General features: G+C 56.5%; 1 protein-coding gene across 1 annotated transcript; it reads left to right on the top strand.

Moving 5' to 3' along the window:
- The first annotated feature begins 1,332 nt into the window (after positions 1 to 1,332).
- Positions 1,333 to 6,709, top strand: LOC115640386 (probable E3 ubiquitin-protein ligase RNF217). Its single transcript, XM_030543129.1, has 4 exons — positions 1,333 to 1,408; positions 1,538 to 1,635; positions 4,883 to 5,032; positions 5,548 to 6,709. Exons 1-4 carry the CDS (start codon positions 1,333 to 1,335, stop codon positions 6,022 to 6,024), a joined length of 801 nt encoding a protein of 266 aa, XP_030398989.1. The 3' UTR covers positions 6,025 to 6,709.
- The last annotated feature ends 7,548 nt before the right edge of the window (positions 6,710 to 14,257 follow it).

The following is a 14,257-nucleotide window of genomic DNA, read 5'->3' as shown; positions in this document are numbered from 1 at the left end:
ATAGCAGAATGGGAACCCACATTCAGGGCAGACCACCACGGGGCAGCCTTTCTCAATGTTGCTCAGGAGGGTGTGGCAACAGGGACAGGCCCACAGCGAGGGGTAGCTGTGGATGGACGATCATGGGGGTGTCATGCAGCGTGGCCTATGGGGCATCGCGCTGACTTAGGATGAGGGGTTCCTCCATTCCGTGCGGCAGCCCCAGCAGAAGCAGTACAGCCCCCCAGCCTACTGGGGGTGCACAGAATCCTGGGATCCAGGTGCTGGACGAGGTGCTGGCAGCACAGGCACTGGAGGGCAGAATGACGGCGTGTTAGCTACTGAGACCCCACCCGCACCCCAGATCCCAGCCTGAGTCAGATCCTGCAGGGGAGATCAGGTCCCCCTCACTTCCCCCAGGACTCATCTGGCGGTAGCTGCCCCTGGCCCCCTCCTGTGCCAGGATTTGGGCCTCCAGCGTGGCCTGGTCCTTGTCCAAGAAAAGCCTGAGTTTGCACAGCCCCAGGCAGAGCCAAGGGGTGTCCGGGCAGCATGGGCAGCAGAATGAGGTGATGCCCTGGATGGGAATGAGGGGATCCACATCAGCCACCAATTCTCCCCTGCGGCCCCCAACCTACCCTACCCCCATCCCTCCCCAACTGCCTTCCTCCTTGACTCTCCTGAACTCTCCTCCTCTTCCGCTGGCAGCCCCCAACAATTTCCCCTCCCCATCACTCCCTCAACTGGCCCCAAAATCTGCTCTGAAAATCCAGCCCTCTGACCCCAGGGCTGGGCTAGCAGGGGGCTGCGGGTTGGGAGTGAGGGGCACCGGCAGGGGGAGCCCAGAGCTGGGCTAGCAGGGGGCTGCGGGTTGGGAGTGAGGGGCACCGGAAGGGGGAGCCCAGGGCTGGGCTAGCAGGGGGCTGCGGGTCGAGAGTGAGGGGCACTGGAAGGGGGAGCCCAGGGCTGGGCTAGCAGGGAGCTGCGGGTTGGGAGTGAGGGGCATGGGAAGGGGGAGCCCAGGGCTCGGCTAGCAGGGGGCTGCGGGTCGGGAGTGAGGGGCACCGGCAGGGGGAGCCCAGGGCTGGGCTAGCAGGGGGCTGCAGGTCGAGAGTGAGGGGCACCGGCAGGGGGAGCCCAGGGCTGGGTTAGCAGGGGGCTGCGGGTTGGGAGTGAGGGGCACTGGCAGGGAGAGCCCAGGGCTGGGCTAGCAGGGGGCTGCGGGTTGAGAGTGAGGGGCACCTGCAGAACTGGGGAGGCTGGGCACCGTAGGGAGGCAAAAGGGAAAGGGAAAGTGGGTGGATTCCCGCTGGGGGGTTCCCAGACCAGGACACATGATCCCAGCAGCCTGCGATGGCGATGGCGTTGGCGCAGTGGCGGGCACTCGCCGAGCACTTCCAGGTGATCTGCCCCTCTGGGGGGTCCCCAGGTGAGACCCTGGCCCCTCCTCTTACCCTCCCCCTGTGGGACCCTTTGGGGTCACCCCTGGGGAAGGGCTGAAGCAGCCGAGCTCCCAGGGGGTCGGGCCCTGTCTCCCCCTCCCCCTCTCTCCCTCCAGGTGCGGGGTCCCCTGGGGCGCTGCAAGGACAGGTGTCCTGTGGGCACTGGGTGAGCGTAGCTGGGCTGCGGGGATGGGTGCGGGCACTGCTGGACCAGGTAACCACCCGCTGGGCGGGAGGGAGGCACAAGGGGGCTGGACCTTCAGGGGAGATTTTGGGGTGGTTGAGGGAGTGATGGGGAGGCAGGTTGGGTGGGGGGGTGCCAAGGGAGGGGGATTGGCTGCGGAGTGACAAGGGACGGGTTCCGGGGCTTGAAGGGGGAGGAGTCAGTTGTGGCGATGGGGAAGGGAAGAGGTTGGATGTGCGGTGACAGGGGAAGGGGAGGGGGTTTAAGGGGGAGGAGTCAGTTGTGGTGATGGGGAAGGGAAGGGGTTGGACGTGCGGTGACAGGGGAAGGGGAGGGGGTTTAAGGGGGAGGAGTCAGTTGTGGTGATGGGGAAGGGAAGGGGTTGGACGTGCGGTGACGGGAGGGGGAGGGGGTTTAAGGGGGAGGAGTCAGTTGTGGTGATGGGGAAGGGAAGGGGTTGGATGTGCGGTGACAGGGAAGGGGGAGGGGGTTTAAGGGGGAGGAGTCAGTTGTGGTGATGGGGAAGGGAAGGGGTTGGACGTGCGGTGACTGGGGAAGCGGAGGGGGTTAAGGTGGAGGAGTCAGTTGTGGGGATGGGGAAGGGAAGGGGTTGGATGTGCGGTGACAGGGGAAGGGGAGGGGGTTTAAGGGGGAGGAGTCAATTGTGGCGATGGGGAAGGGAAGGGGTTGGACGTGCGGTGACAGGGGAAGGGGAGGGGGTTTAAGGGGGAGGAGTCAGTTGTGGCGATGGGGAAGGGAAGGGGTTGGACGTGCGGTGACAGGGGAAGGGGAGGGGGTTTAAGGGGGAGGAGTCAGTTGTGGTGATGGGGAAGGGAAGGGGTTGGATGTGCGGTGACAGGGGAAGGGGAGGGGGTTTAAGGGGGAGGAGTCAGTTGTGGTGATGGGGAAGGGAAGGGGTTGGACGTGCGGTGACAGGGGAAGGGGAGGGGGTTTAAGGGGGAGGAGTCAGTTGTGGCGATGGGGAAGGGAAGGGGTTGGACGTGCGGTGACAGGGGAAGGGGAGGGGGTTTAAGGGGGAGGAGTCAGTTGTGGTGATGGGGAAGGGAAGGGGTTCGACGTGCGGTGACAGGGGAAGGGGAGGGGGTTTAAGGGGGAGGGATCAGTTGTGATGGGGAAGGGAAGGGGTTGGACGTGCGGTGACGGGAAGGGGAGGGGGTTTAAGGGGGAGGAGTCAGTTGTGGTGATGGGGAAGGGAAGGGGTTGGATGTGCGGTGACAGGGGAAGGGGAGGGGGTTGAAGGGGGAGGAGTCAGTTGTGGTGATGGGGAAGGGAAGGGGTTGGATGTGCGGTGACAGGGGAAGGGGAGGGGGTTTAAGGGGGAGGAGTCAGTTGTGATGGGGAAGGGAAGGGGTTGGACGTGCGGTGACAGGGGAGGGGGAGGGGGTTTAAGGGGGAGGAGTCAGTTGTGTTGATGGGGAAGGGAAGGGGTTGGATGTGCGGTGACAGGGGAAGGGGAGGGGGTTTAAGGGGGAGGAGTCAGTTGTGATGGGGAAGGGAAGGGGTTGGACGTGCGGTGACAGGGGAAGGGGAGGGGTTTAAGGGGGAGGAGTCAGTTGTGGTGATGGGGAAGGGAAGGGGTTGGACGTGCGGTGACAGGGGAAGCGGAGGGGGTTTAAGGGGCAGGAGTCAGTTGTGGTGATGGGGAAGGGAAGGGGTTGGATGTGCGGTGACAGGGGAAGGGGAGGGGTTTAAGGGGGAGGAGTCAGTTGTGATGGGGAAGGGAAGGGGTTGGACGTGCGGTGACAGGGGAAGGGGAGGGGGTTTAAGGGGGAGGAGTCAGTTGTGATGGGGAAGGGAAGGGGTTGGACGTGCGGTGACGGGAAGGGGAGGGGGTTTAAGGGGGAGGAGTCAGTTGTGGTGATGGGGAAGGGAAGGGGTTGGATGTGCGGTGACAGGGGAAGGGGAGGGGTTTAAGGGGGAGGAGTCAGTTGTGATGGGGAAGGGAAGGGGTTGGACGTGCGGTGACAGGGGAAGGGGAGGGGGTTTAAGGGGGAGGAGTCAGTTGTGGTGATGGGAAGGGAAGGGGTTGGACGTGCGGTGACAGGGGAAGGGGAGGGGTTTAAGGGGGAGGAGTCAGTTGTGGTGATGGGGAAGGGAAGGGGTTGGATGTGCGGTGACAGGGGAAGGGGAGGGGGTTTAAGGGGAGGAGTCAGTTGTGGTGATGGGGAAGGGAAGGGGTTGGATGTGCGGTGACAGGGGAAGGGGAGGGGTTTAAGGGGGAGGAGTCAGTTGTGGTGATGGGGAAGGGAAGGGGTTGGACGTGCGGTGACAGGGGAAGCGGAGGGGGTTAAGGGGGAGGAGTCAGTTGTGGTGATGGGGAAGGGAAGGGGTTGGACGTGCGGTGACGGGGAAGGGGAGGGGGGTTAAGGGGGAGGAGTCAGTTGTGGTGATGGGGAAGGGAAGGGGTTGGACGTGCGGTGACAGGGGAGGGGAGGGGGTTTAAGGGGGAGGAGTCAGTTGTGATGGGGAAGGGAAGGGGTTGGACGTGCGGTGACAGGGGAAGGGGAGGGGGTTTAAGGGGGAGGAGTCAGTTGTGGTGATGGGAAGGGAAGGGGTTGGACGTGCGGTGACAGGGGAAGGGGAGGGGTTTAAGGGGGAGGAGTCAGTTGTGGTGATGGGGAAGGGAAGGGGTTGGACGTGCGGTGACAGGGGAAGCGGAGGGGGTTTAAGGGGGAGGAGTCAGTTGTGGTGATGGGGAAGGGAAGGGGTTGGATGTGCGGTGACAGGGGAAGGGGAGGGGGTTGAAGGGGGAGGAGTCAGTTGTGGTGATGGGGAAGGGAAGGGGTTGGATGTGCGGTGACAGGGGAAGCGGAGGGGGTTTAAGTGGGAGGGATCAGTTGAGGTGATGGGGAAAAGGCCGGGGTTAAGCAGTGCCGGGGGATTGGATGCAGAGTGACAGCAACAGGAGAGGGGTTAGGGGGTGCCAAGAGGATTGGATGCGAAGTGACAGGGGAAGGGGAGGGGTGCCAGGGGGTTTGGATGCGAAGTGACAGGGCAAGGGGAGGGGTGCTAGGGGGATTGGATGCAGATGACAGGGGAAAGGGAGTGGGGTTTAGCGGGGAGGGGTCATTTGGGGAGATGGGGAAGGGGAGGGGGTAGGAGGTGCTAGGGGGATTGGATGAGGAGTGAGGGGGGAAGGTGACAGGGTTCAAGGGGGAGGCACTTGGGGAGGGATGAGGTGGAGTAGATGGGTGGCCCAGGGCTGCAGGATAGGGGAGAATTGGTGGCCCATCCAAGTCCCCCCATTCCCATCCAGGGTGTCACCTCATTCCACTGCCCCTGCTGCCCGGTCACCCCTTGGCTCTGGCAGGAGCTGTGCAAACTCTGGCTCTTCTTGGATGAGGACCAGGCCACGCTGGAGGTCCAAATCCTGGCACTGGAGGGGGCCAGGGGCAGCTACTACCAAGTGAGTCCTGGGGGAGGCGTGGGAGATCCCAGCCCCCCCCCACTCCAGATGAGTGGGTCTCAGTAGCTAACGATGAATAAATGGATGTGTGTGTCTGGGGCTGGATGGATAGGTGGGTGTATCTGGGGCTGGGATGGGTGTGTATGGAGGGGTATGTATGGGGATGGATGGATTGATGGGTGCACAGATAGATAGATAGATAGAGGGAGTAGATGAAGATAGAGAGGGTGCATGGAGATAGATAGATTAGACTGAGGGAGTGGATGGGGATAGATAGGGAGAGGGCAGGGGGAGAGAGAGATACTATATTAAAACAAAACCTAAGGAAATTCCCAGCCAATAACCTTGTGAAACTGGCTACAATTGTTAAGTTCCCTTTTATGGTGTTTTGTGGGGGAAGCGTGGGACATCGCCAACAGGCTGGGCTGGGAGCCCAAGAACTGGAGCACTGAGAGCTCAGAGCCCAGGGAAATAGAGCACAGAGGTGCCTAACTCCCTGCCATGACTTCCCTCAGTGCCCACGCAGCCAGCACCTTGTCCAGCGTCTGGACCCCGGTACCTTGCGCACCCCCTGCCTGCCCTGCTCCCAGCAGGCCAGGGAACTGTATTGCTTCTGTTGGGGCTGCCGCACGGACTGGAAGGACCCCTTGCCTCAGGGAAAATCCTGCTCCAATCCCCAGTGCCCCGTACAGGCTGCACTTTACGACACCCTGGAGATCCAGGCCCCGGGATCATCTGTCCATGGCTGCCCCTCACTGCGGGCCTGTCCTGAGTGCCACACCCTGGTGAGCCACACTGGGCTAGGCTGCCCCCTGGTGGAGTGCCCGGAGTGCTGGACAGAGTTCTGCTACCGCTGCCTGAGGGATCATCTCGGTGAGGATGCCGACGAGACAGAGTGGGAGCATGATGAAGATGAAGGCCTGGATTACAATAATTACTTGGAGGCCAGCTGCAGTATCGCCGGGAGGCAGAAGCTGAACAGGTCCCCCTAACTCAAGGGAGACTCCAGGCTCAACCCCTGCTGTGACCCCTGAGAACTCCCCTCCTGCCTCCCCAAAGCCAGATCCCACCCCATCACACTCAGCCCTGCTCCCAGATTTGGGGACCCCCAGGGGCCCAACCCCCACTCCTTGCTCAAAGGATGCCAGGGGCAGTGCACTGGCTCCTGGGTATCGAGGTGCAGGGAGGAGTAATGCCTCTGCCAGAGATAGGGGTGCAGGCACCTGTGACAAAATGGGGAATTTCCCTCCTTATGTTGTGAGTCTTGTGTGAGTTTTACTGTTTTGCATGAATACTATGTGTGCCTCAGTTTCTCTGTGTGCTGCACCAATACCTTGGTGGTGGGAATAGATGTGTGTGACTTCGGCTGAGACCTCTGGGGCAGGTGAAGCTGCTCCAGCCTGCATATATGCTATGACCCCGTGCCCTTCGTAACCTGAGAGCCAAGAGGGGAGTGCAACCAGGTGATGGGCAAGTGACTGCCCTGGAAGCGAGACAAAGAAGAAGAGGAGAAGCAAGCTGGGTAGTCTGCTTCGGGGGCTGGAAGAGGGGGAGTCCAGGCCATCTGGCCTAGGACTCCCCAAGATGGACTTTGCTGAAAGTCACTGATTTCTGTGCTAACAAGTTGTGTTCTATCCACTGCATTCCTGTCAACTAATAAACCTTCTGTTTCACCGGCTGGTTGACAGTCACTGCTGCCTGCAGGAGTTGGGGTGCAGGGCCCTCTGGCTTCACCAGGAGCCCTGCCCGGGCAGACTCGCTGCAGGAAGTGCACAGTGTGGAAGGGGATGCTGAATGCTCCGAGGTCAGACCCAGGATGGTCGAAGCTGTGTGAGCTTCTTGTCCTGGAAACAGTCTGCTCAGAGAGAGGAGGCTCCCCCAGAGCCCTGACTAGCTTCATAGGGAGTAGTTCCAGAGCATCGCCCTGGTGGCTCTGTGACAGGGCTATTGCCCCATCTCTTGGATATTGGGGTGTAGAGAGAACTGACACCTCTCCTAGCTATTGGGGTGCAGGGGCCATTGCCCCATCGCCTGGGTATTGGGGTGCATAGAAGACTGACACCTTCCCCAGACACTGGAGTGCAGAGGACATTTCCTCCTCTATAGCCTATTGGGATGCAGTGGGCACTGCCACTTCACCTGGCTGCTGGGGGACAGGACTAGTGGGCCTGTCCTGAGTGCCACACCCTGGTGAGCCACACTGGGCTAGGCTGCCCCCTGGTGGAGTGCCCGGAGTGCTGGATGGAGTTCTGCTACCGCTGCCTGAGGGATCATCTCAGGGAGAACGCCGACGAAACAGAGTGGGAGCATATCCCCCACTAGGCCAGTAAGGGAGATAAGCCCCCCAGCGTCACTGCTCCCGTCCTCTAAGCAGGGGTGGGAGTTTTATGGGCCTGTGGTGCCCATGCTCCAGTAAATTCAGGGCCCTGTGGGCCCGGATCCAGCAATGTTCAGGGCTTGGTCTCTCCCTTGGCCCTGCCTGCCACCCCCGCATGCCTCCCTCCTCCCTGCCCCACCTGCACCCGGGGCAGAAGGCAGCTCCCACCTGCAGTTGGGCACTGCACTCCCTTATTGCCCACCCATGGCAGACTGACTGCTAGGCCTGCAGAGGGAGGAGGGGTGGAGGCACAGCGGCATCCATTCCCCACCCTGGCAGACGACTCCGAGGGGACTTATCCTGTCTGGACCTCCTGAGCAGCAGCCTGGGGCTTGGGTGAGTGTCATGTCGGCAGGGGCGGCAGGTTATATAGGCTCGTGGTGCCCGAGCACCAGGAATATTCAAGGCTGGGGGCTGTGCTCCACCAATATTTGGAGCTGGGTTTCTCCCCTGGCCCTGCCTGGAGCGGGCCCTGTGCCCCGCCCTCGCTTCGGAGCTTCTCTCCCTGAAGGGTCCCTCTCTCCCTTGCTTATGCTGCCGGCTGCCTGCCTCTGCTTCTGCCTAAGGCTATAGAGAGCCGCGGCCAGCAGACTGCTGGAGCACCTGGGAGAGGGAGAGGGGAGGAGGCACGCACGTGCTTGGGAGCCCTCTCTCCTGTCCCCCGGCACCCACCTGGAGGAGACGCCAAGGGGACTTCCGGCCAGGAGATGGACATCTGGAGTGGACCTCACTCACCTGAGCAGCTGCTGGGGCTTCGGTGAGGTTTGACCCTGTGATCCACCCCCTCCGCCCCGCAGCCCGCACTCCTGCCCAATGCTGGGCAAGGGGCAGCCCCATCCCCAGTGAGGCAAGGGTGAGGGGCAGCAGGGGAGGAAGGAAGCCACATGTGATGACAGTCCCCCCACAGCACCCACCCACCCACCACAGGGAAGATGGGGGAGGGGGCCTTCCTAGACCTGAGCAGCTGGGGCTTAGGTGAATTTTGTGACACCCTACCCCCGCCAGCCACCACCCTGCAGTCCCCACTCCTGCCCCACGCTGGTCAAGGGGCAGCTCCATCCCCAGTGAGGCTATGGTGAGAGGCAGCAGGGGAGGGCACATGACGGCAACAACCCCCCCCAGTACCCACCTTAGGGGAGGCGAGTGGGCTTTCTGGACCTGAGAGAGGCCCTAGGAGCATGTGCAGTGACCGTGGTGCAGAGTGAGTGTGTTGCCGGGGGGGGAGGGTCCTCTCTGGCCTGAGCCCTGGGGTAGCCTGTCTGCACCCCAAGTTCCTTATCCCCAGCCCTTCCCCATCCCAAAGCCTGCACCCCCAGCACCCCAACCCTGAGCACCCTCCTGCACTGTGAACCCCTCATCCCTGGCCCCACCCTAGAGCCCTCATCTGAGGGGAAAAACGTGCAACTTAAATTTGGTGGTCAGTTTGGAGTATCATTGGGTTTAGCACAATACTTGATTATTTTACACCCTTTAAAGTACATAACTAGTTGTATACAGGTGTTACTAAGTGGGAATGTTCTTAATGTTTTCTCTGAATACTGTGTGGGTGCCTCAGTTTCCCCTATGCATTTCTCAAGAATCTAGATAGTGGACTAAGGGGGTGTGATTGTTCTAGAGCCCTAGAGGGCCAGTGTGATGCCATCTGCACAGAGAATGGCTGCAACCCTGTCTCCTGGCGACTGATGGCCTGGGCCGCTCTCCTGCAAGGTGCCAACTGAAGGTGTTGGAGAACAAAGAGATCAGGTGGCCTCCTAATGCCTGGAAAAGAGACAAAAGGCCAGAGGAGGGAGTGTCAGTGCCTTTGCGGACTTCTGGGAAGCGCATGGTGTGGAAGGGGATGCTGGGATGCTTTGGAACTACTCCATACAAAGCCAGTCAGGACTCTGGGGGAGCCTCCTCTCTCTGAGCAGACTGTGTCCAGGGCAAGAAGCTTACACCTTCCTGGGTCTGACCTCGGAGCATTCAGCATGCCCTTCCACACTGTGCGCTCTCCGCAGTGAGTCTGCCCAGGCAGGTCCTGGGGTAACCAGAGGTCCCTGCACCCCAACTCTGCAGTCAGACGTGACCCTCAGACAGCCAGTAAAACAGAAAGTTTATTAGACGACAGGAACACAGTCTAAAACAGAGCTTGTAGGTACAGAAAACAGGACCCCTCAGTCAGGTCCATCTTGAGGGGGTGGGGAGCCCAGACCCAAGTTCTGGGCCTCTCCCCATTTCCGCATCCAGCTCCAAACTGACACTCCTTCCTCTGGCCTTTGTGTCTCTTCTGGACAAGGAGGCCACCTGATCTCTTTGTCCCCAACACCTTCAATTGGCACCTTGCAGGGGAAACTGAGGCACCCACATAGTATTCAGAGAAAACATTAAGAACATTCCCACTTTGTCACAACAGGTGCAACAAAATATAATACTGTATACTGAAGCAGGCAAGTGCTGCTTCTGACTTTCCACTTTTAATTGACCCTTGTAATCTTGTGGTGCCGACGTGTTGTAGCTTCATTTTATATCGGCTTACAGGGCGGGAGTGGGAGGGCACCACCAAAAATTATACAAACCTGCCGCCTATGGGGCCCCTGAAGTGCTGATGCCGCACCTCCATGTTGTAGTGGTGAAGGATGGCTCCTTTCATCTTGGTGCCACCACTGGCCTCGCTGGTATCCCCCAGTTGCTGCCGCTCAGTCACCGTCTGTGGCAGCACCAGCCAACTTGGGAACTCCCCGGCCAGCCAGCACTGCCCTGTTGCAGGGCCTTTCTCTGCTTGATGCACTTTGTCCCCTGGGTCAGGGCTGGCTCCATCCGGCCTCTCCAGCTTCACGGTGCCTGGCACCTCCCGCCCTGGCACAGCTTGGGAGTGGAGCCCCGAGGCAGCAGCTCCTCCCTGCTGGTTGGCCATCTCCAGCCTTGGGAGACTGGCCTTGGTATCAGCTTCTGGCCTGTGCTTTGCACACATCCCCTCTGTGGCCTGGTCTACACTAAGCGTTTAAACTGAATTTAGCAGCATTAAACCGATTTAACCCTGCACCCGTCCACACAACGAGGCCCTTTATATCGATAAAAAGGGCTCTTTAAACCAATTTCTGTACTCCTCCCTGACGAGAGGAGTAGCACTGAAATCAGTATTGCCATGTCGGATTAGGGTTAGTGTGGCCGCAAATCGACGATATTGGCCTCCGGGCGGTATCCCACAGTGCACCATTGTGACCACTCTGGAAAGCAATCTGAACTCAGATGCATGGCCAGGTTGACAGGAAAAGCCCCACGAACTTTTGAATTTCATTTCCTGTTTGCCCAGCGTGGAGCTTTGATCAGCACAGGTGGTGATGCAGTCCCAAATCCAAAAAGAGCTCCAGCATGGACCGTGTGGGAGATACTGGATCTGATGGCTGTATGGGGAGACAAATCTGTTCTATCAGAGCTCCGTTACAGAAGACGAAATGACAAAGCATCTGAAAAAATCTCCAGGCTATAATACAGAGTCCACAGCACAGTGCTGTGTGACAAGCATAACGGAAAGCCAAAGAATCAAATGGACACTCATGGAGGGAGGGAGGAGGTACTGAGGACTCCAGCTATCCCACAGTCCCCGCAGTCTCCGAAAAGTATTTGCATTCTTGGCTGAGCTCCCAATGCCTGAAGGGTCAAAAACATTTTCCCGGGTGTTTCAGGCTGTATGTTGTCAATTTACCCCCTTCCCCTCCCCCCGAAAGAAAAGGGAAAAAAATCGTTTCTCACCTTTTTTCAATGTCACCGTATGTCTTCTGCATGCTGCTGGTAGACGGGGTGCTGCAGCACTGAATACCAGCATCCCCTTCCTGGTGGCAGATGGTACAATATGACTGCTATCCAGCAGCAGCAGCAGCAGCAGCCCGTGAGTGCTCCTGGCTGGCCTCGGTGAAGTCAGCTGGGGGTGCCTGGGTAAAAATAGGAATGACTCCCAGTCATTCCTGGCAGATGGTACAGAGTGGCTGGTAACCATCTTCATCTTACCAACTGGAGGCTGTGCTCCATCAGCCCCCCACTTTCATGTCTAAAGAAAAGATTCTGTACTCCCTGGACTATCACAGCAGCGGGAAGCTGGGCTCCTCTCCTCCTCACCCTTTAATGTCCTGCCTGGACTATCATAGCAGCTGGAGGCTTCCTCCTCCTCATTTTATCTCACTAAAAAGTCAGAGCTTTTATTCCTGCATTCTTTATTACTTCATCACACAAATGGGGGGACACTGCCACAGTAGCCCAGGAGAGTTGGGGGAGGAGGAAAGCAACGGGTGGGGTTGTTGCAGGGGCACCCCCTAGAATGGCATGTAGCTCATCATTTCTGCAGGATCTGACACGGAGCAGATGTGCTCTCTGATACACTGGTTCTCTAGCACACTTGCCCCATATTCTAGGCAGGACTGACTCTATTTTTAGAAACCATAAAGGAGGGATTGACTCGGGGAGTCATTCCCAGTTTTGCCTTTGCGCCCCCGGCCGACCTCAGCCAGGGGCACCCATGATAGCAGCAGACAGTACAGAACGACAGATAACCGTCATCTTACTGCCAATTTACAATGGCAGCAGATGGTACAGAACCCCGATAACCGTCTCTGCTATCATGCAAAAGCAAATGAATGCTGCTGTGTAGCGCTGCAGTAACGCCTCTGTTAGCGGCATCCAGTACACATACGGTGACAGCTGGCTGTGGAAAAAGGAAAATTGACAAAGGCGAACCAAAGGCAATATAAGTTACAGAACTGAGATTACATTTGCAAAGCTTAACTGTCCAGTAAGATCCAACAGTGTGCCTTTGTGATCCCGGAGCTGGTGTGGCTTGGTGACACCAAAGAAGCCCCAGGCAGCCGACCTGGACTGGAATCTCTGAAAGAGACACTGCAGGAGATTCCAGGGTGTAAAAGAACAGCCCTCCCAAGAGCGGAAGCATGTTGGAAATTCTGGACAGCTGTATACAGGATAATCTCCCGTCCACCTCTCCCCCTTCTCTGAACGTTATACACAGAAGTGGCCAGTCTGGACATACGTGTGTGACTATGAAAGGGGCTTCAGGCTTGGGGTATTAATGTTTTCCTGAGTGATGTGGGAGCGTTCCCAACACTCTCTGTTGTTGTTTTATTATTTTATTAATGGAGCTTTAAAAATTCAGTTATATGGTGTGTTTTCTTTATCTTCCCCCAATGATCCTATAGTGTCAGCCTGATCACCTGACATGAGGGATAGATTGGGAACAGAAATTTGTCACAGTTTGGTGAGCAATTAAGAAGGGGGGAGCCCTGCAGAATTTACACCATCTATTTGTTTTACCCTTGTTATTTTATGTTTGCCTTGCTTGGTACCGTTGGTGTTATATGTTGAGAACTGCATGAGTAAAAGTGAGCCCTAATAGGATAAGGAAACGTTATCTGGTTCTGGTTCTGTTCTGTTTAACCAGTTACTGTTGTTTTTCTGCTCTGTTCATTTGGGCGTTAGGAGTGTGGGCAGAACTGAACCTCTCGTTTGTAATTCCTCGGAGTGGAAGCCATGCGTGCGAGGAAGCTCTGAGGTCGAATTGAGATCCTTCTGTCCCATCCCTTGTAGTGGTCAGTGTATAGAAGTGGGAAAACCTGGCTTAGACTGTAATTCCCTCTGCTCTCTGTGTAATTCTCTGTTCTGTTTAAGTGTCAGCAGACAGATGGATGGGTCTCTGGGTAAACCCTCTAAAGGGGGTTGGATTATATGTTAAGTAAATGGCCTTTGCCCAATGGGTCATGTGTTTTTGTCCAGGTGGCAAGCCTCACAAGGGAGGACTTGGGTAGTCTTGTGAGTAAGAATGTTTAAGGAAAGAGACCAGGAGGGGTGGGGGCTACTTGAGAAGCCCACCCTCCTAGCTAAACTGGTAGTGGAACAAGTTGGTGCCCATGGAAGGGACGGTTTAGCAAGAAAAGCAGGATCGGGCCCAGGCAGGCAGGCAACAGACAGAGAGATTGGAAAACAGATTGGAAAACTTTTAAAGGTGTAGTACAAGGAAGGAGTCAGTAAGTGTAAGCATGGGGATTTCAAATACCCAGGACTTACTTGGAATGGTGAGTTAAGTTGAAAAAAGTGGCTGTTGGGAGACAAGTAAGTGATTTAAGGGAGAGTGAGAAGTGAACTCTGTAGTTGCTGGAGGGAACAGCAGTTGAACTTTGTAAAAATGCTAAAGAAGAAAGTTTTTGGTGTCTGTGAAATGTTTGTAAATAAATTCAGGCAAAGAAATTATTGGATTGCAATCATTTGGTTTGGCTATGAACAATTTAGTTAAATTAGCTGAAGAATGTATACAGTGTTATGTAATTGAAAACCTGAGCTGCCTATGAAACAAACACAAGAAAATATGGGGTAATTCCTCTGTTTTGCCTGAAGTCAACAAGGGTATTTGTATATTTTAAGCGATGATTGTCTGCCCAAAAAGGGTAGACCTCTGGTTTTTTGTCTTTCAGATAACCAGAGAAAACTGATGCCAGCTGAACAGCATTCAACATACCATGCATTTACTGGCACAATAGGAATTATGTTTTGTGTTCTATGTTCTGTCTTTTGGTGTTTGTCTTGTGGCCGGAATTGTTGTGTTTAATATTTTTATAGAATAGTCTCGTTTACAATCAAACAAAAAGGTTAAATTAAAATAAAGATACTTGTCTTGTTCAACTTGGAATACAAAGTGTTTGGATAGATCAGGAGAATGTGATATACTAAAGTCTAATGCATTTCCTTAAGTAAGAAAAAGAAACTTCATTGGCCAAATTGTTAATTGCAAAAATTGTTGTTAAAATTTGCATACCAACAGTCTTTGGAAGCAAAGATATGAAAAGTTAACCCACTCCCCATATTGTACA

The sequence above is a fragment of the Gopherus evgoodei genome, unplaced genomic scaffold (genome assembly GCF_007399415.2).
Source record: "Gopherus evgoodei ecotype Sinaloan lineage unplaced genomic scaffold, rGopEvg1_v1.p scaffold_31_arrow_ctg1, whole genome shotgun sequence".
Classification (NCBI taxonomy): domain Eukaryota; kingdom Metazoa; phylum Chordata; order Testudines; family Testudinidae; genus Gopherus; species Gopherus evgoodei.
Note: the sequence above shows the minus strand (reverse complement) of the source record. Positions and strands in the feature narration are given on the sequence as shown.